The 21,479-nt window shown below is 45.0% G+C and overlaps 1 protein-coding gene across 1 annotated transcript; it reads right to left on the bottom strand.

Moving 5' to 3' along the window:
- Positions 1–1,752: 1,752 nt before the first annotated feature.
- On the bottom strand, positions 1,753–13,450 carry LOC117199220 (uncharacterized). Its single transcript, XM_049706481.1, has 6 exons — positions 13,427–13,450; positions 10,906–11,014; positions 7,996–8,029; positions 7,252–7,354; positions 5,569–5,679; positions 1,753–5,057 (listed from the first exon to the last, which is right to left on the bottom strand). The coding sequence occupies exons 1-6, from the start codon at positions 13,448–13,450 to the stop codon at positions 4,779–4,781; spliced, it is 660 nt and encodes a 219-aa protein (XP_049562438.1). The 3' UTR covers positions 1,753–4,778.
- Between the last annotated feature and the right edge of the window lie 8,029 nt (positions 13,451–21,479).

Here is a 21,479-nt window from a genome sequence, read left to right as displayed (position 1 = left end):
CCTGCTTAATTAATTCTAAGAACCCACAGAAAGAGTGGTTTTTAAAGTCATTTTACAAGTGTGGGGATTGCAGTTCAAAAGTAACCTGCCCAGGCCACAGAGAGCATAAGCCCTGGAATTCAAACCCTAAGCTGCCTTCACACCGGTGCTCTTTTTGCTATATGATACGACTATTGAAAAAAAGATTTTTTTTTTGCTGAGCCCTGTTTTAATGGAAAGGAAATGAAGCTGGGATACACCAGTTTCCTAATCGCTTTGGCGTGTATCAGGCAAAGTCGTTCAACAGACCATGTAACATCTGTGCAACAATTAACGATGCTCCAAACTGTGCTAAGTGTTCTACTTTGTAGAGTCTACAAGCATTAACACGATGCAACCCTGTAACGGCCACAGAGAGTGAGTCCTGTTCAGCCCATTCTACAGATGAAAACACTGAGACCTAGAACATGCCCATCTAGCACACGCACACCCGGGCACTGGGCACCAGTTCTAGTGCCCACCCTCCACCTTGCACCATCTAAAACCCTGATTCGCAGCGCCGACACGAGGGCCTCTGGAAGCGGGAAGTACAAACCCATCTTGCCAAGCCATGGCTGGAAGAAGCTCCAGATACAGATCGGGGACAGAGGGTGCTCAGGGGCGGCACCCAGTCCACCCCGCGGAGGCGGTCAGCATTGAAGTCCAGCAGGCCCTCCCGCAGGGAGGCGCGAACGGGCGGGCAGAGGCACCGAGTCCTGCAGCGCACAGAGGTCCTCACAGTGCCAGAAGAAGTCGGCCACGCTGTCGCGGCGCAGCTTCACTGAGTGATTATGGGCCGAGCGAGGCCTTGGGGACGCTGGCTGTAGACAAGATGCCCACACACGCCTGGAGGTCCCCGCTGGCCTCCGGGCCCCTCGGGCGGCCACCGCAGTCCAGGGAGTGGTAATAAGGATCAAAGTGGTAAAGGTCCTGCATTCTTCTTCTTCTTGAATTATATCAAAACCGGCATCGCTGGCGTCAGGCAGTCCGGTAATTGGGTCCGGGGGAACAGTAATTGGGCTCATTTGCCTCTGTGTTACCTGCCTGCCATCTGCTTCCTGAAATGCAAACAGCTACACAGGGTGATTTGCTACAAGAGAGTGCAGGGAGCTTAAGCACCAGATTCAGGATGTAATTTACATAGACAGCTAGCGAGTGATAGGAACAGAATGTAATTTAGCTTTATGAAAGATAAATCTAGTTACAGACACTACAGATTAGTAACAGTTTAAATAAAACTAGGATCGATTAACCCTTTCAGGCCAGTTTATGTGTCTTCTCTAGCCTGTTCACTGTCCCCTTTACTTTCCTTATTTTCAGGAGAGGAAAAACTTCATTTCTATTTTTGCTGCAACACTATTATGCTTAGTGAAATAAGTCAAACAGAGAAAGACAAATACAGTATGTTATCATTCATATGTGGAATCTAAAAAATAAATAAATGTAACAGAAAGGAAATGAACTCACAGATATAGACATCAAAGCAGTGGTTACCAGTGGGTAGAGGAAAGGGGGTAGGGGCAAGATAGGGGTAGGGGAGGGAATTAAGAGGCACAAACTACTATGAATAAAATAAATAAGCTATAAGGATAGCCAGTGTTTTATAATAACTTTTAAATATGCAATACGGTCTTATTAACTATAGTCACATCCCCAGGACTTATTTTATCACTGGCAGTTTGTACATATTGACCACCTTTACCCATTTCACCCACCCTCCACCCCCTGCCTATGGTAAACACCAGTCTATGTATCTATGAGCTTTTTTTAAAATTCCATATAAAGTGAGATCTTACAGGTTTTTTCTTTCTCTGTCTGACATATTTTACCTAGCATAACGCCCTCATGGTCCATTCATGTTGCCACAAATGGCATGATTGGCTTCTTTCTCATGGCTGAATTATATATATATATAAATAATTTGGCATATTATGCCTAATGTCCTTTATCCATTTATACATCGATGAACACAGGGGTTTCCAAGTCTTGGCTACTGTAAATAATTCTGCAGTGAATATGGGAGTACAGATTTCATTTTGAATTAAGAGTTTCTCTTTCCTTCATACAAATACCAAGTAGTGGAATTGCTGGATCATATGATAGTTCTATTTTTAATTTTTTGAGGACCTCCATACTGTTTTCCATAGTGGCTGCAACAATTCACATTCCTACCAACAGTGCACAAGGCTTCCCTTTTCTCCAAACCCTTGCCAACACTTGTTAGTTCATGTCTTTTTGATATTAGCCAGTCTAACAGGTATGAGGTGACATCTCTTTGTGGTTTGATTTCTCTGCTGATTAGTGATTTTGGGTGCCTTTTTAACTATCTGCTGGCCATCTCTGTATCTTCTCGGTAAAAATGTCCATTCAGAACCTCTGTCCATTTCTTAGTTGGATATTTTTTCTATGAGTTCTTCATATAATTTGAATACTAACCCCTTATAGGATATATGATTTATAAAAATTTTCTCCCATTTGGTAGGCTGCCTTTTCATTTTGTTGTTGGTTTCCTTTGTTGTGCTTTTTAGTTGGATGTAGCCCCCTTGTTTATTTTTGCTTTTGTTGCCTTTACTTGGATCAACGTCTTTGCATAAGTTCTGGAAACAACTCTTTCACAGTTTCCATGGATCGTTTTTAGGGGAGAGGGTGAATTGAGATGAACTACTAGTGAAAGGAGGGTCAATGGGTCGAACTATAGCCTGTGTTACTGTAGGTGGCCTCAAGGCCACAACTGATAGTCATTGTCTCCCTCCTGTGCTATCCATTCTCAATTCCCTCATCCTTGGATAATATCTCTGCGAAAATGGATGGCTTACTTCGTGGGGTGACCCTCACGCTCGTCCCCGAATGAGTGTTCTGAGCCCTGGTCATCATTTCTTTCTCAAACCATGGCTGTTGTACTTGACCATTTACTGTGTACTTGACCATTTACTGTCAAAACTGGGAAAGGCAGTACCAAGAAATACCGCACAGACTTGTTTTTAATCAATCATTTTCCAATTAAAAACTTTTCCCCCCCAGACATTTTTATCACCCCAAAAAGGAAACTCTGTACCCATTGAGAAGATACTACTTCGCTCTCTCTACCAGGCCCTGGAGACCACCAATCTGCTTTCTTTCTCTATGGATTTACTTATTCTGGATATTTTAGATAAATGGAATCATACAACGTATGATCTTTGTGTCTCCCATCTTTCACTTTAGCATGATGTTTCTGAGAGTCATCCACACTGTAATATGTATTAGTATTCCATTCCTTAAAAAAATGTTTTTGGTCATGTTTGATATTTAATTGCTCCATTCCTTTTTATGACTGAATTACTATTGCACTGTAGGTATATGCCACAATTTGTTTATTCATTTATCCAATGATGGACATTTGGGTTATTTCCATGATTCTTCTATTGTGAATAGTGCTGCTATAAACACGTGTGTACGCAGATTTGTTTGAGTGTTTGTTTTTAATGATTTAGGAGTGAAATTGCTGAGTCATACGGTAATTCTATGTTTTATCCCAAAAAACACACCCCAAGAAACTTCCTGAAAGTCTCTCCTTGTCTCAGAATCAGCTTTTCAGGAAACATGACGTGCAACAAACAGTATGGACAGTGTCCCATGAGAGCTTATTTGTGATGCCTGGGGGTCTGGAGTTGGAAAGGGCTTCCCTTAGGAAGTGGCAGCTAAACTGAGGGCAATTTCATTGTTTTTTCCTTCCTTCCTACCTTCCTTCTTCCCTCCTTCCTTTCTTCCCTCCTTCTTTCCTTCAGAGGGATGACATAGATGTTTTACACAGTATATCCTTTTAAAACTTTTGCATTTGAACCCTGAACTTATTCATAAGACAAATGAATGATTATTTTAAGCAGGGTATTAGGGCTCAAATTATTAATATCATAGAACCATAATAGTGATAACTTGGACTGGAAACAATTTATTAGGAAAAAATATGGAAGCTTTTTTAATAACAATTTTGATAAATAAAAAAGTTGAGAAATCAGAGTGTATAGAGAGAATATTGGTTATTTGGGAAATTGTATCATAAAATCGATGGCTGCACAAATTCTTCCATTTATCTGAAGAAAAGAGTGCTAAGTCAGTTTGGGCTCTTGTCACAAAGTTCCATAAATGGGGCGGGGTGGGGGCTTATAAACAACAAAAATGTAATTCTCAGTCCTGGAGGCTGGAAGTCTGAGATCTAGGTGCCGGGATCATCGCCTTCTGGTGAGGACTCTCTTCCGGGTTGCAGACTGTCCACTTTTCATTGTGTGCTCACAGGGCAGAGAGCAGAGAGAAAAAGCCAGCTCTCTCATGATTCTCACAAGGCTAAGAATCTCATCACGAGGGCTCCATCCCGATGACCTCATCAAATCCTAATCATCTCCCAAAAGACCCACCTTCTAATACCTTCACATTGGAGGTAGGGTGTGAACATGTGAATGCTTGGGGGACCCAAATATTCAGCCTATAACAAGTACTAATGGGGAAATGAGAGCTTCTCTTGAGGATGTTAAGGGCTGCTACAAAGATCAACGGTACATGTGTTTCCAGAGAGAACTACAATATAGAATAAGTTCTATAAGGCATTCACAGAATAGATTCATCTTTCTTCCCCAAAACAGTCCTTGGGATCCAGGGACCCATTTCTAGAAATTCATTCGTGCTCAAGGAAATCCATCCTCTCATTAAAAAAAAATCTTAAGGAGCTACATGAATGACACAAAGGACTTTTCCCAGCTCTAAGATTCTGTGTGTAAAACCTGTTAGTCTAAATTTATTTCCAAAAGATAGACCCTCCGCGGGGTCTGCTCCTGCGGGGAAGGTGGGACCCCCGCTTGTGCCCCGGCCCCCAGGTGTGGCTTTCTCAAGTTTGGGGTGAAGCCCCCAACCCCCTTGGGCTCTACATCGGGGCGGTGGGCTCGGGGGAAGGCGCACGGTCTCTGGGGTTTCTCAGCAGGCGATGCCAGGGCTGCGGCGCAGGAACCCAGAGGCCCTGGGTGGGGCACAGACTCGCCAGGCCTGGGTGTCCCTGTTGCGCACAGCTGCTGAGAACAAGGTCCGCAATGAAGCTCTGCCTGGCAAACGGGGACTGTTGGCGGCTCCATCCTCCCCTTCCGTCGGCACAGTCCCATCGCAGCCCTCCCTTCCAACAGGCAAAGCCTGTGACCTGCGGCCGGACGGCTCCACACCCTCACGCCCTGGTGCTCATCCCACGCCGGGAACAGGCACAACCCCTTGGCTGGCCTCTCCGACCGGCTCGAGCGGGACAGCTTCTTCCGCGCACCCGTCACCCACCCCGAGCCCAGGGGCCAGCAGGGAGGTCTGAGGGACCCTCGGGCACGGGTGGGACGGAGGCACGGGCTTCGCGGCTGGGCCGGCCCTCCTCGCTGCCTCCTGCCTCTGCGCCCCGGCCCGGGGTGGGCTTCCCGTGGCCCCGTCTCTTTCCCACCCCCGTCGCGCCTCTTGCCCCCCGGGCCGCGGGCTCCACACGGAGCAGCAGGGCGTCGTGAGGGAGCGGGATGGCGCCGCCCTAGGGTCTTCCCTGACACCTACCGGCTGTTCCGACCACGTCCCGGACAGGCACCTGCAGGTCAGTGGAGCAGAGTCTGCCCGGGTCTCCTCCCCCCTGACGAGGGGCCGACTGGCACCGCGCACGAAGCGGCCCTGGCGGAAGGGAGACCAAGGGGGAGGGGTCGGTGGGGAGCCTGACTCGCAGTCACTTCCGAAGGGGACGCTGAGTCCCCAGGGCTGGGGGCTGACCCGCCTGAGCACAAGGGGGTGGTTAGGAAGGAGGGACCCTGTCCCTGGGGCCCAGGGCGCTCCCGGGTCAGGAGGAGTCGCCAAGTGTGTCGGGTGCCGTGGACAGCTGAGGAACGTTTCGCCCAAAGGTAAGTTCCAGCGCATGGCAGAGAGCAGAGGAAATACACACACGGTGGTGAAAACCCCGTGTTGCTAAGGGTTGAAATGAACCAATAATTCCTCCTGTTTCTCAGGGTGTTCCGTTTCGCTGTTAATGAAATGTATTTCTAAGGAATGCAGGCATGTGGCTGAAAAGGCCAGCAGTGCCTGGGGGTCACAGCGAGACCCTCCCATCTCGCCCCCCTCGGCCATCCTGTGCTCTGGGAGCAGAGTTCTCAGCTACAAGTGAAACACAGTAGCTTCCATATCTGGATTCTAAGATTTCCTAAAGCCCTTTAAAGGCCCCCTTCTCTGAGTGGTGCTCGACCTGCTGGTGTTTGGGGCAGCAGGATGGCTGGATGTAGGGTCTGAGGGCCATCCTGAGGTAAGGGCTTTGGAGGCCTGTGTGAGCCTGAGACCAGGGGCCCAGTGCCCGTTTTCGAGGGGAGGAGGCCAGAGCTGACTCCAGCCATGCCGAGCCAGATGTCGCCCTCCTTCTCGACAACCCAGCAAAGCCTGTCGCTCATATTCCTGGCTGTGCTGCTTACACTTGCCCTCTGGGAAGGCCAGCCTGGCAGAGCTCTGTTCCTGCCCTCTGGGCTGCTGGGAACTGAGTACCTAGCCTGGGTGCTGGAGGGGAGGAGCCATAGATGGTGGAGGCCCAGTGCCCGCCCAGGGTGCTGCCCCTCTGCTGAGCTGAAACTTCTAATCAACGTTTTAATAAAACCAAAAGGGACGTGATACTGTTCTACCACCTGTGCCCGACCAATGTTAGCCCTTTGTCATATGGGGCAGTGCTGTCTAATGGTAAATCTTCCAGCATCAGATTCCCAATCCCTTCTCCTACCCCCTCCCATGGGGGTTCAGTGGGTACATCTGTATTTCATAGAACCTGAAACTCTGATTTTACAAAGGAGCTGGAGGTCTGGAGAAAGAACTGGTCTGATCTCAGTTAAGAATGCAACTTTATACCTGGACGATACTAGAGCACTTTAGCACCTCATGTGTTTGAAAAGAGATCTTCACAAAGACCTCATGGGCAGGAGACGGGCAGGAGACAGGCAGGAGACGGGACAGACTGAAGCTCTGTGACTGACTGATCAAGTAGCAGAGCTCCAGCTGGCTTCCAGGCCTACCGCTGATTTACTATCACCAGAGCCACATAACACACCTTCCACATAGAGAACCAGCAGAAAAATGAGTTTGAAGAGCATTTTAGCTAAATCCAAGGTCATTCTGATCATTAGTGAAAGTCATTCTGTTCCTACATGCTGCCCACACCCTGACCCCCCTTCCTAAAACCAAATGGGTTCTGAGATTAAGGTGGAAGTGACAAACCTGGAGGTGACCAGGCTTTACTTTATCATCTCTTTCTTCTTCTTCCACGTGTGTTCCTGGTCTTACTCTTCCCGGTTCTTCTGCAGGGAGCGGTCCAGCAACTCTGTCAAGCAAAATCACACACCCTAAGGATGACTTTCATAGACTCCTCCCATACAGGCAGTTTTCAAAAGGTCTTCCTTCCTACCAACCCCCTCCCCCCCAAAAAATCAATCTTCATCTCAGGAGCCCTGAAAGGCACATATTACCTTAACATTTAATATTTAATACAACCTTTAGATCTAGTTCTGATAACTGCCAGTTGCCCCCAATTCACTCTTTGTAAGACAATTCTACCTGAATCACAAGGTTAATAACCTGACTGCAAACCCAGCATCCTTAAGCTATCTATGGTCACGCTGACAACTCACTATAAAGTTCTTTTGTGTGTGTGTGTGTGTGTGTGTGTGTGTGTGTGTGTTTGTGGTACCCGGGCCTCTCACTGCTGTGGCCTCTCCCACTGCGGAGCACAGGCTCCGGACGCGCAGGCCCAGCGGCCATGGCTCACGGGCCTAGCCGCTCCGCGGCATGTGGGATCTTCCCGGACCGGGGCACGAACCCGTGTCCCCTGCATCGGCAGGTGGACTCTCAACCACTGCGCCACCAGGGAAGCCCTAAAGTTCTTCTTTTTAAAAGATTTCAGAAAAGTAATTTCAGTCATCAAGATTACATATTGCACAGAACAAAAAGGTTTATTATTCTTACTGTTCTCTGGATGTAACTCTACGTGTCTTTTCCTATGTGAAGAGAAGGGAAAAAGAGAAAAACAATCTTTCAAAAGAAGATCAAAACCAAAAGCATGAGTCAAAGTATTAAATAAATACATTTGATGTGGTTCAAAACAGGGGTTGGGGGGTAATCTCGGTTTGGGGGAGATCTGGGCAACCTTCAGTCTGGTGTTGATGTCCCACCAACCTCAAAACAAACAGAGACCCAGGAGCTGGCCCGGCACATGTCTGTGCACTAGAGTAAGTCAAAGATCCACCTCATGTCAGGAATTTGTTAATACTAGAAAAAAAACCAAAGTAGTAATTGGGATTCACATCAGGAAGTGATGATGACAACCTAGACTGGACACCAGCTCTTCTCTGATGAATACCTTAGTACACTACTTCCCTAAGTTCACAACACTTGCCATCTCCAGGATATCTGTATTTATGTATTTAAGAGGGATAAAAATATTGTCGTGATGAAACCGATCTATGTCTTGTCTGAGGTGGAGGTTACAAGAATGCATGCGTCCATACACGTGACCATACATTCACAGTGAATAAAGTCTGTAGATTATGCCGATGTCCATTTTCTGGTTTTGCTATTACAGTTATGTGCGACGTCACCATTGGAGAAAGTTGGGTAAACTACACAGGACCCCTCTGTACTATATTATATGGAGTTAATCTGTATGTGTATATATAAAATTCTGCCTCCAGACTGCCTTTAGACTTGAGCTACAACATCAACTCTTCCCTGGGTCTGCCTCTCTTGGCCTGTCCTGCATATTTCAGACTTGCCAGCCTGAAGTCGTGTGACTCAGCTGCTTAAATTAATCTCATATACACAGACATCACTGGGTCTGTTTCTCTGTAGAACCCTACGATAGATTTTATACTAATACACTACAGTAATATATACATACATATAATCTGAAACAATACAGAAGAAAATGATACATGCTCGCCTCTCGCAGGAAGGACAGGACGGAGAGCGGGGAGCACCACCCCTATGTATCAAACAGCCTTTTGTGCTGCTGCCAGCCCGGCCGCCCCAGGTCCAAGCAGATATAATGGCGTGTGGCCCAGGCAGTGGCTACACAGCTAAGGATTTTAAGGCACAATGCAGCGAGATGCCAGGGCCACGGTCACACACGTGGAACATTCTAAAGCCAAGAGCGGTCGCAGGATTCTGCGCATGGGCCCCCGAGGGCACTCTGGAGGCCGTCGCAGACCCTCAGGTCCCACGTGAGGAGACAGCCCGCTAGAACACAGCAGGCGGCCCTCCTCCCAGATCTCACCCGGGTGAGCCTCCCAGGCACCCGGCCTCCTCTGCACAGCACGGGGCAGGCTCACAGAGGGAATAGTGGCCCAAACCCAAAGGTCACACCAAACCCCACGGGAGAAGAGTAAAGCAAGGTGATGAGGGGAGAGGGGAGGGGTGAACTATGTTTCACGGCTACTAAGGATAAACCAATTATTACATTTTGAAAAATGCGCTGGCCAGGGCCAGCCAACCCGTACAGGACAAGTGCAGTAAGAGGGGCGGGGAGGCAAGGGAAATGTATCACCTGGAGTTCTCCCCACTTTCAGTTTCCCTCCACTGGGCTGTCTCCCCGCGCTGCCCACTGCTCAGGCCGCCCACCCCGGCCACCCGGAGTTACCCAACCGGAAAAGCCAGAGCCCAGGCTCTGCCCCACCTCCGAGCACAGGAAGAGCAAAAATAGAAAGCGCCAGTGCCCAGTGGCGGGCTGGAAACCCTCGGACCTCAGATAACTGCGGAGAACCGGGGTCCACAGCCAACTTAGGCACCCGGGCGGTCCCAGCTTTCCGACTCCGTCCCCGGCCGCGACAGTTTCCACAAACGGACACACACGGAGCCCGCGAGGAGGGCGGGTCGCGCGGGCTTCCCTGCTGGGTCCCGTGGAGGCCAGTCCCCCCGCAAGCCGAGCGCACGGAAGGGCGCCCCGAAGGCGCCAGCACAAGGCGCCCGCTGCGCTTTCCCTCCAGAAGGTGGGCTGCGGGGCCCAAGCGTAAACCCTGAGACAAGGAACACGCGCACCACGCCGCCACGGGGGACGAGAGGCCGGGCGCCCACCTAGCCGGACACCCTGCATTTCTGGAATCACCGGACGCCTGTGTAAATTTCCGTCTGGCGTGTCATTTTCCAAAGGCCACTCAAGATCAGGGGACAGAATGCCTCCTCTCCAAGTGTCCTGCCAGCCCACCCACTCAAGATCAGAGGGACAAAATGCCCAACTAAAACAAAACAAAAACACAAAAAACTGGAGAGTGGGAGGAAAGGGTGTCCTCAAAAATAAAAAAAACTAAGCACGTAGACAGCACTAAGAATAAACTACCAGGAAAAAGAAACCCTACATGGGCTTCCCTGGTGGCGCAGTGGTTGAGAGTCCGCCTGCCCATACATGGGACTCGGGATCGTGCCCCGGTCCGGGAAGATCCCACATGCCAGGGAGCGGCTGGGCCAGTGAGCCATGGCCACTGAGTCTGCGCGTCCAGAGCCTGTGCTCCGCAACGGGAGAGGCCACAACAGTGAGAGGCCCGCGTACCGAAAAAAAAAGGAACCCTACATGTCAGATCCTAAAGTACGGGCAAGCACGCCGGAGTCCAGGCCCGGGGTGACCGGGGTCCCCAGCCCTGCAGAGCCAACCGCAGACCGGTTCGGGCGCCCCTCGCGCGGCCGAGTTCGGGCCCCGGCCGGCGCCGGCTCCCCTCTGCCCACCCTGCGGGCGAGGGCTGGAAACTGCCGCGGAGAATCACGGCGGGGCAGGAAGGGGGGCTCCAAACAGGGTCTGGCGACTCGAGCTCCGTTTCTCGGTGGGCTCAGCACGCGCCGTGGGGGAAGAGAGGCGGGGGTCCGGGAGGAGGAGACGGGCGGCACTCACGTAGACCGTCAGCGGCCACGGGTAGACGGCGGGCTCGGTCCCCACGGGCGACTCCAGCCTCAGCTCCAGCTTCTCCCGGATGTCTTCGCGCACGGCCCCCGCAACGTACTAGTCTGGCGGTTGGCGGAGGGGCGCGGCGCCGCCGGCTGGGGCGGGGCAGACAGGCAGGCGGGAGGCTGAGGGGAGAGGGCCTGGCCTGGGTCTAAGCCGCCGCCGACGCACTCCCATCCGGCCCCCGGCTCCCTCTTTGGGGTCACAGGTCCGGGGCCTCCAGCGCTGCCGCCAACTCGGGCCGGCGTGAGGCGAGCAACTAGCCGGGGGCCGGGCTGAAACAGTCCCGGCGCGCGCAGCCCACCCCGTGGACTCGCCCGCTCTCACGCACGCACGCGCGTCTTTCCACTGCCCACGGCCACCCCCACCAGCCCGAACTGGGGACCCGACGAGACCCCTCGGGGCCTGGGGTGGCGGGTTCGACTCCCGCCCTTGACGTACCGTGACACACACCGCCGCCGCCGCCGCCGCCGCCACCACCCGCCCCCCCCCCCCCCGCCCCCCCCCCCCCCCGCCAATAATAAGACTGTAATTCCTCATTAAATACGACAGCCAGAATCCCGGCTTCTGTTCCCGTGTATTTAGCCTATGCTAGGCACCAGACCGCGGACGCTCAGTACTGGCAAAAAAGGAAATGCCCTGCCCTCATAGCACTGCCATTTTAATTGGAATAGTAGTGACAATGGTCAAGGGAGAAAATAAAGTGTCATCATCGCCACGGGGATGGTGAATCTCATGTGCGCACTGCGTGGGGCCCCGGCAACCACAAACATTATTCCAGATGTGGCCAGGAAGGTATTTTTCAGAAGAGATTAACACTGAAATTGGTCCACTTTGCGTAAAGGAGATTTTCAATGCCGCGGCGTGGGTGGGCCTCGTCCATCACTTGAAGGACTGGAGAGAAAAATGAGGTTCCCTAGAAAGAGGGAACTGTTCCTCCAATGGCCTTGGGACATCAGCTCTTCCCTGTGTCTCCTGCCCAGAGTCCTGCCCTGACTTGCCTGCCTCATGGTCACGAGTCAACTCCTTAAAACAAAACTATATATGTAAAAATACTGAATATATACAAGCCTGTTACTTTCTATATGTGTGTATACATATTATATATATGTATACACATGTTATATGTGCGTGCGTTTGTAGTATATGTGTAAGTACTATATACAGTATACATAGAAGCCTATATATTTGTGTGTACATATTGTATACATGTATGTATGTGTACATATAGTATACATATTATAAATGTGAACATGCTGTATATATATATTGATATACGGGTGTGTATATATATAGTATATGTACACTGTATGTATGTATACAGTGTATATTTATATATAGGTGTGTCTCGATTTTTTTTAACTATGGACATCCAGCTGTTTCAGCACTATTTGATGAAAAGACTATCTTTGCTGCATTGTATTGTCTTTGTTCTTTTGCCAAAGACCAGTTGATTGTATTTATGTGGGTCTGTTTTGGGGCTCTTTATTCTGTTCCATTGATCTACTTGTTGTTTCACCAGTACCACCCTGTCTTGATTACTGCACCTTCATAATAAGTCTTCAAGCTGGGTAGTGTCATTCCTTCAACTGTGTCCTTCAATGAGGTGATAGCTATTCTGGGTCTCTTGCCTCTTCATATGGACTTTAGAATCAGTTTGCCAATATCCATAAAATAACTTGCTGGGATTTTGATTGGGATCGCACTGAATTTCTATAGATTAACTTAGAAAGAACTGACATTTTGAGAATACCGAGTCTTCCTATTCATGAACATGCAATATCTCTCCATTTATTTAGTTATTCTTTGACTTCATTCATCACGGTTTTGTAGTTTTCCTCCTATAGAGGTTGTACATATTTTATTAGATTTATACAGAAGTATTACAGTTTTGGCAATGCTAATGTAAATAGTGTCGGTTTATTTTTAAACCTATTCCACTTGTTCATTATTGGTATATAGGAAAGCAATTGCCTTTTGTATATTAACCTTAGATCCTGCACCCTTGCTATAATCACTTATTAGTTACAGGAGTTTTGGGTCAACTCTTTAAGATTTTCTACATAGATGATCATGTCACCTGTGAACAAAGACAGGTTTATGTCTTCATTCTCAATCTGTACACCTTTTATTTCCTTTTCTTGCCTTATTGCATTAGCAAGGACTTGCAGCACAATATTGAAAAGTTATAATAAAGGAGGACATCCTTGCCTTGTGCTTAATCTTAGTGGGAAAGCATTGAGTTTCTCTCCAGTAAGTATGATGTTAGCTATTGGTTTTTTTGTAGGTCGTATTTATCAAGTTAAGAGAGTCCCTCTCTATTCCTAGTTCACTGAGAGTTTTTCTCATGAGTGCACGCTGGATTTTGTCAAATGCTTCTTCCACATGTATTTATATGTCTTTTTTCCTTTATTTGTCTTGGTTGGATTATATTAATTAATTTTCAAATGTTGAACGAGCCTTACGTACCTGATACAAATCCCGTTTGGTCATGGTATACAATTGTGTTTATCCTTTTTTGCTTCAATTCGCTAACATTTTGTTGAGAATCTCTGACACAAATTTTATCACATTTCTACTATAAAAGGTTTGGGATTCTAACGAATTTAAGCTATTAATTGGTCTTATCAAATTGTGCTTTTTATTCAAAGATACACCATAACAGAACCCTGAGGGAATGGATGGTGAATGGTAAGGCCTGAATTTACACTTCTTTTATTCTTTATACCTTGAATCCGTCTCTCAACAAGTGTTCACGGTTGATGTTTATTTTTTTGGAAATTAGACATAGCTCACTCCATTCATTCATTCAACAGATTCTACAGCAGAAGGGAGGCTCCTAAGGAGGTAGGGTGTATTAGTGGGGCTGCAGGTTATTACAGGGAATGCAAGCAAGGCCTCAAAATGGAGACGGTGATATTTAAGAAAAGACCTAAAAAAGTAAGTGGATGGGGCTTCCCTGGTGGTGCAGTGGTTGAGAGTCCACCTGCCAATGCAGGGGACACGGGTTCGTGCCTCGGTCCGGGAGGATCCCACATGCCACGGAGCGGCTGGGCCCGTGAGCCATGGCCGCTGAGCCTGTGCGTCCGGAGCCTGTGCTCCGCAACGGGAGAGGCCACAACAGTGAGAGGCCCGCGTACCGCAAAAAAAAAAAAAAAAAAAAAAAAAAAAAAGTAAGTGGATGGGTACTGTAGATAGTAAAGACAACAGCAATTCAGGTAAAGGGAACAGCAAGTGAAAATGTCTTCCTACTATACTTGTTGAACATCAAGGACTAAAGAGTATAAGGTGTTTGGAAAAGAGTGAGCAAGGAGTAGAGGTGGAGGAGATGAGATCAAATATATAATGTGGAGGGTAATCGTGTAGCAACTTTCCAGCATTTTAAGAACTTCAGCTTCAACTATGATGAAGGGGAAGACACTGAAGTCACATAATACTTCTGACTTAGATTCTCAAAGGGTTCTCCGGCCACTGTGTTAAGGACACAGTTCAGAGGGATAATAATTAAGATGACAGACAACGAAATCTTAATCCTGAGTGGTAACAGTGGAAAAATCGAGAAACTGTCAAATTCTGGTCCTATCTCAAAGATAGGGCTGACACATTGTGCTTGTGTACTGGATGTGAAAGGAGAGAGAAAGGAAAACGTCAAAGATGAATCACATTCTGTAACTGAGCACCAGGAAGAATGGAGCTGCGCTTTTCTGTTTTGGAAAGTCTACAGGAAAAGCATGAGTGACTATGTGTGTATTTGATTGCAAGCTATATTAAGTTTGGGATGTCTATTAAATGACAAAACAGAGATATTCTGTTAGTAACCAGTCTTGTTAGGTGGACCCAGTCCGTAAATGACAACCATCAACCTACCTAATCTGCTCAGTTTGAAGCCCCATAAAGGATTTGGGGGCATTAGTGTGAAGAGGGCTTCCTTTTGCGTTTGTGTGTATGTGTGTCATTTGCTTTGACACTGTGGTTAGGCTAAAGTAGCACTATTCTGGGCTTTCATCTTTGGCAACTTTTTTCTCACCAAGCTTTTTTATTGGGTTGACGCCGAATGAGTATTTGCCTGATTCTTCATGTCCTGATTCTTTAACTATTTTCCTAGTTTGGACAGCCACAAATTTGGTTAGTATTTCTTAATTTCACCCTTCAACTTGGACACACTTGAAGCGAAGTGAAGTCCCACCACACTGATGGTAGACTCCATCTGAGCATGCTCAAAAGAGCACAGAAGGTTGTCCACGGGGAGGGTACTATCAGAGGCTGATTGACAGCATGTGTGTTGTAGACCAACTTAAGGGCAAACACATACGGTTCTTAGGCTTTCCTGCTCCTAATAATAGGCAATGGTAGGCTCTGGAACACAATGTTTGAACCCAGCAGGAATAGTGTTGCATTATATGTGACATGACTAAGATAAGGGGTATATATGTTATCTAGCATATATCTTCTTTTTTATGCTACACAAATACAAGGCTGTCACTTTCTGAGACATTAAACTTTCTCTGGCTGTGACAGATTAAAAGCAGATGCCAAGTTAGAAACATTTCTGAATTAGGTGATTTGGGTTCCTTGACCAGGTTAAAAAAAACAAAACAAAACTGTTTTTCTTCTTGGTTTCACATTTAAACAATATGAGTTAGTCTAAATTACATGACCAAAAAATCGAACTACTAAAATAACAGGCTCTTATCATTATTATTTTGATATAATAAATAATAGAGGGATATTGTTTTACTAATAATTACCAGCATTTAGTAACGACAAGCCAAACATTAAGCCTTTAGGAAATTTGTGAACTCCTTCATTTCTTACAGTAACTCTGTCAGATTGGTACCAGTATCTATCCCCATTGAGAAGAAACTCAGATTCAGAGGAAGACACTGAGACACAGAGAGGTTAAATGTAACTTGTCTATAACTGCCCTAGCTGCTATGCTAGTCGGCTTCATCAACCACTATCACATTTCTTTAAATGGACTTCAGATTCAGATAAACAATTTTTCCTGGTTGCATGGAAATCATTTAACAGGCCCACATTGCAATGCTTGAAATGCAAGTCTGAGCCCAAATCTGAGAACCTTAAACCATATGATCACTAAAAATACTGAGTATCAATTCTGAGCCTTATAATACGAGTTTGCATTTAAAATAACAGGCCCTATTAGGAATAAGTGTACAAATGGCATTCTAGGAGGGAATATATCCAACAGGTGTTTTAAATTCCTTTAGTGGCAGTGAAAAAGTATGAAGGCATTTCCTGCAATACTAAATGAGCTGATTTGCTTTTGGTGGGTAAACACTGAACTTTGTTTACAAAACTTAACCTGAAAGTATCTTCTAAGTATCCTGCTATTACTCAAAGTTAGCCTTGTTATCTCCTTTAACAAACAAGAATGGTAAGACACAGTCTCAGTTAGTATAGTATGGATAAATCATTTGCAGTCTTGGGTAAACTTGTACCTTAACAAGTGTCTTCAATTTGGGGAAGACATGATTTCACAATTGCCATTCTCTATGCATATTATTGCCATATAAACTAATTTCAGCAAAAGAAAGCTATAGTTAGGTAGAACCTTTCATAAAGTGATGCAGTCACTCAGGAATACTTTATAACCTAAACCGACTGGACAGTCAGTAACCAATGAATTATCCTAATGCTGATTCATCTCAGAGGTCCTTTATTCCAATGACTTTCGCTGCTAGCTTTCTCTTTTCCCTTTGGGATTAAGAACTACGCATAAAGTCTTAGTTACTCTAAGGTTCACCTTGTACCTCTCCTGTCATACAACTCATCACTTTCCCCACCATCTGCCGCCAAATGCCAAAAAGAAATCTGAGTACTCTGCGGTCATGGCACAGGTATTTCTAAAGAGAGGAACACCTGTTCAAAAATCACTAATCCGAGAATAAATATATGGGGAAATGAACTGGGGACATGAGTGGAATCAACTGAAACTGTGAGAGGCCAGCAGGGCAGATATGTGTGTCTCTATGTGCCTTAAAGAATAATGCTCTCTATGAGAAAAAATGCTTTAATGCCCCAAACTTTAATCCAATTAATATCTGGGAACATATTTCAAGACCACTTGTATATATGTGTATGTACATAATGTTAGCATTGTATATTATTTGTGTTATGTTCTCCCTTATATTCATGAGAATATGTTGCCTTTAAAGTTTAAACTTTCTTGTTGATTTTGTACATGGATGAAGGTTCACACAGTAAGATAAGTTCAAGGATTTCTTTCTCCAGTACCATTGATATGAATTCCTATTACTTAATTTCTTTTTGATAGATTTTCAGATGACAGTCCAAGATAGTTCTGCCAATGGAAATCACAGGACTACCAAATATGGAAAAGACTTTGGAACACTTACAGTGTGTTTTCATGGTCTGCATCAGAATTCTACAGAAGGCGTTTGGCTGAATTGGCAGTGAAATGAGAATGGAAAGTTAGTGTGTCGGTTACTTTTCAGTGTGGTGTTTTCTTCTCTACTATTCTACTATGTATTAGAAATTACGTAAAAATCAGGAGAAGAGAAATGGTTAAGAAAAAATATAATCTGTCATGTTAAAGACATTCGGCACTTACCTAGACTCACAGGTAACAAGAGAGAACATGAGAGCTGGCTTGTGAGAGCTAACCTTGTTCCATTTCCCTCAGTGTCTTCATGAAAAGCTTTGAGGCTCAAAGAAGGAAGTGACACTGCCAGGTGCATACCATGAATCAGTGATGAAAGGGAGACTCCTTGGCTTCTGTAGAGCCATGCCTCTGTGCACACGGTATTAAAGAAGCATTAATTAAATGCCCCTTTACCTAACAACGTGGAGCTTAATCATAGGGTTTGGGCTTCTCGTCTCTCCTTTTCTTTTGCTTTCTCTTTTACATCCTTGGGGGCCTTAGGTTTTAGTTGCTCTCTTGAACTGGATTTACAAGACATTTATTTTCACTAGCCCTTATTTTTTTGGATTGTAGGCTGAATTTTTAAGAAGTTGGGGAAGGATGCTGAACCGCCAAAAGTTAACAGATTATTGGCAAAGATATAAAAATAATTAGAATGCCAATTTCCCTGGGTATTCCCTGTGTACTTTAGGGGTAAAAATAGTATTTGTAAAGTGATTTCAAAATGTGCAAATATTACCTGTGGGATATAACCTACGGGTGAAGAGCACTAACTCTAAAATTAATTTGCCTGGATCTTTTTTCCCCAGCTCCACCACTTATTAGTGGTGGGAGTTCAGGAGTGGTACTTCTTTGTGTTTCACTTCCTCTTTGAAAATCAAGGGCTTAATAACCTCACCCATTTTACGGGGCTGTGGCATGGAGTTAATACATGTAGAGTGGTTCGGAATCCATGCCACTCTTAAGTCTTTTAAAATCAATCTTACTATTGTTGTTACTACTATTATTAATTTGTTAGCTGTCCTTGAAAAAGTTTGCCAGCAGTACTCACTTGCTTTTCTTTTTGCTGTATATTCTCTATATCCCACTTAAGCGTTCTACCAAACCTTAAGAGGCTCTTTTCAGATATTTTACACCTCTTTACTTGTTTCTCACAGCAAAAGTAAAAGGAGTGTGGCTCCCCTTGATCAAACAAACCAGATCTTTGGTTTTCTCCCATTCATACACATTGGTGAACAGATGTGAAAAAACGACTCCATGGGGCTTTCAGTCTGGAGCCAAACATCCAGGCTCTGTGTTGCTCGACACTATTATGCACACATGTTGGTCCCTTAGGACCCAAAAGAATCTCAACTAAGCCCATCATTGTTTCAGGAATATGACGAATGCTTTTTGTGAAGTAGTTGAATGTAACAGAAATACAAGAAAAGGCAGAGGTGTTTCGTATCACAACTTTTTGAGAAATGCTCACAGCTCTAAGATGTAGCTGACAATTCCCCCATCACTAATGCTTTCAAAGTGACCATAAATACATTTTTTCAGCAATGGCAATAATGCGGTGACTACACTCCTCAATTCCTCACAGTGTCAGCATTAAATACATTAAAAGGGTAAGTTAAAATATCTGTCTGATTGCTTCTGACATAAACCCGAGATCTCTTTTATTTCTGTACTCCATCAATTATAATGTGGAACATTAAGACAAATTATTTCTAAAAACTAACAAGGAATGTAGCAACAAGTGGCAGACAATCAAGGGGAATTTTGCCATAGCGTGGTGTTTATTTTATTACAAGCAGGAGTGCAAACCCTAAGGATGTAATTTAGAGGAAACTCTGTCCTGTCTATTCTCTAGGAACTAGAACAAGGAGACTGAGAGAAGATGATTCTGGGTAAATCAAACCGTTTTCTCCTAATTACAGCTGACTAATAGGGAGCAAACTCCCATGGAAGGCTGTGATCTGCTTGAAGACAGCTACAAGGTTGCCCTGGTTAGGGTCTTTCATATACAGTTATTCAAGCTCAGACTTGATCATCTGTCAGGGATGCTACAGTAGGGAGAGTTTTGCCGTAGCTCTGAGACTCAGCAAGATCACTTCCAACTCTAAAACCTACAATGTTAATTTAATCACCAACACCAGCCATCATTAAGAGCGACCTTAAATAACTCCAAATCTGTTCATCTACTCACATATTCTTTACACACTCAACAGACCTCGAGTGATTACTACATGCCAGACACAGTTCTAAGACACAGAATAAGGGATAAGAAAGGTAACAACCTCTGTCACTGTGGGGCTTGAGTTCTTTGGGAAGAAGTTCATCTAAATACAAAGAGACACCAAAGATAATATTTGTTTTTATTATTATTCTGTGAAAGAAGTAAAGTAATCTGATAAATTGGGACTAAGTTAGGCTGGTAGGACAATCAAGGAAAAACTATCTTTAAGAGATGAGTGCCAAAGAATAGAAAGGAATCATTTATGGAAAAATTTTCTGGAAATAATATTTCCAAAACTTGGGAATAGCAAATACAAAGGCCCTGAGGCAAGATGAAGCTTAACTACAATCAAGGAAAAAGAAGAAGCTAAATGGTTAGGTCAGGAGATAACCACAGAAATTTACATCAGCTGGTCCCTAACTTCAAGTCTACGTGGATATATTCTTGAGGTGAGTTAGACATATATATCATCCAAAAAACAAAAAGAAGTTGACTCCACAATTACCCTGGAAATTCTGAGTGAGACTTTTACAAAGGCACAACCGTATTAAAGATCACAGACATCATTCTCCAAACTCCACTCTGGCCATCACTTGCAGGCATTTAACAGGGGTGTTTAATATCCTCTCTAAAATATTGGGCAGGAAGAACAAACATCCTAGCATGTCTGCACCGTGCACCTAGTGTCCCACAATTGAAAAGTAGCTGGAGCTCACCCTGCTGATGGCTTTGCCGGTTTTTTTTTTTTTTTTTTTACCCTTTATTAAGAGTCCCATCTCTTTTAAGAACTGGGATATATTTTTTGAGGGAAATAAACTGTAGGAAAATTCAACTGACAGAGATCATACTGTACTTGACTTTTCTGTTCTTTGCTACATTTGTTTGTTGAGACAAACATCTGTTCTTAGCCTTTTTTTAATGGCTCTGTTAAATAGAATGGACACACAGTACACTGCACATACTTAAAGAACACAATTTAAGTTCTGAAATATGCATATACCCATGGACCTGCCAACACAATCAAGAGAAGGAACATATCCATCACTTGCAAGTGTTTTTATGCCTCATTCATAAAGCCCCTTTTTCCTCTCACATTCCACCCCTCCACATCCCCAAGTGACCACTGATACGCTATCATATCACTCTATCGTTAGACACGTTTGCAATTTTCTAGAAATTTACATAAATGGATTCACACAGTGAGGACTCTTTTATCTAGTTTCTTTCACACAATGTAATGTTTTTGAGAGTAATTCGTATTTTTGTGGGTATCAATAGTCAATCACTTTGCTGAGTAGTGTTTCACTGTATGAGTATACCACAGTATGTTTATTCATTTGCCTGTTGATGGGTGCTCGAGGTTGTTACAATTCTATTAAAAATAAAGATGCTGTGACGATCCATGTACAAGTCTTTGTATGAACATATGCTTTGATTTTTCTTGCATAAATATCTAGGTGCAGAAAGCCTGGATCATACCGCAGGTGTATGTTCGACTTATAAGGAAACAGCCAAACTGTTGACTGAAGTGACTGTACCATTTTCCTTCCCACTAGCAGTGTAAAAGACTTGCAGTTCCTACACTGCCTCACCAATACTTGGTGTGGTTGGACTTTTCTAATTTTAGCCATTCAATACGTGTGTAGTGGTATCTCCTGGGGCTTTCATTTTCATTTAGCTAATAATTGATTACATTGAGCAACTTCATGTGCTTATTTGCATCCGTACACCTCCTTGGCAGGATCTCTTTTTAAATATTTTTACCCATGTTGTTAATTTAAAAAAAAATTTCTAATTACTGAGTTTTGAGAGTTCTATACGTGTTAGAGACACAAGTCTTTTCAGGTATATAATTTGTAAATATTTTCTTCCAACCTGTGGCTTTTCTTTTATTA

The sequence above is a fragment of the Orcinus orca genome, chromosome 1 (genome assembly GCF_937001465.1).
Source record: "Orcinus orca chromosome 1, mOrcOrc1.1, whole genome shotgun sequence".
NCBI classification, from domain to species: Eukaryota; Metazoa; Chordata; class Mammalia; order Artiodactyla; family Delphinidae; genus Orcinus; species Orcinus orca.
This window is presented reverse-complemented; position numbering and strand designations above follow the sequence as displayed.

Coding starts and splice junctions, on each gene's coding strand:
- LOC117199220 (XM_049706481.1), bottom strand. CDS start 13,450: ATGACCAAACGGGATTTGTATCAG. Junction 11,015..13,426: donor CCAAACGGGATTTGTATCAG/GTACGTAAGGCT, acceptor CCGCCAGACTAG/TACGTTGCGGGGGCCGTGCG. Junction 8,030..10,905: donor GTGGCCGCTGACGGTCTACG/TGAGTGCCGCCC, acceptor TTCTCTTCACAT/AGGAAAAGACACGTAGAGTT.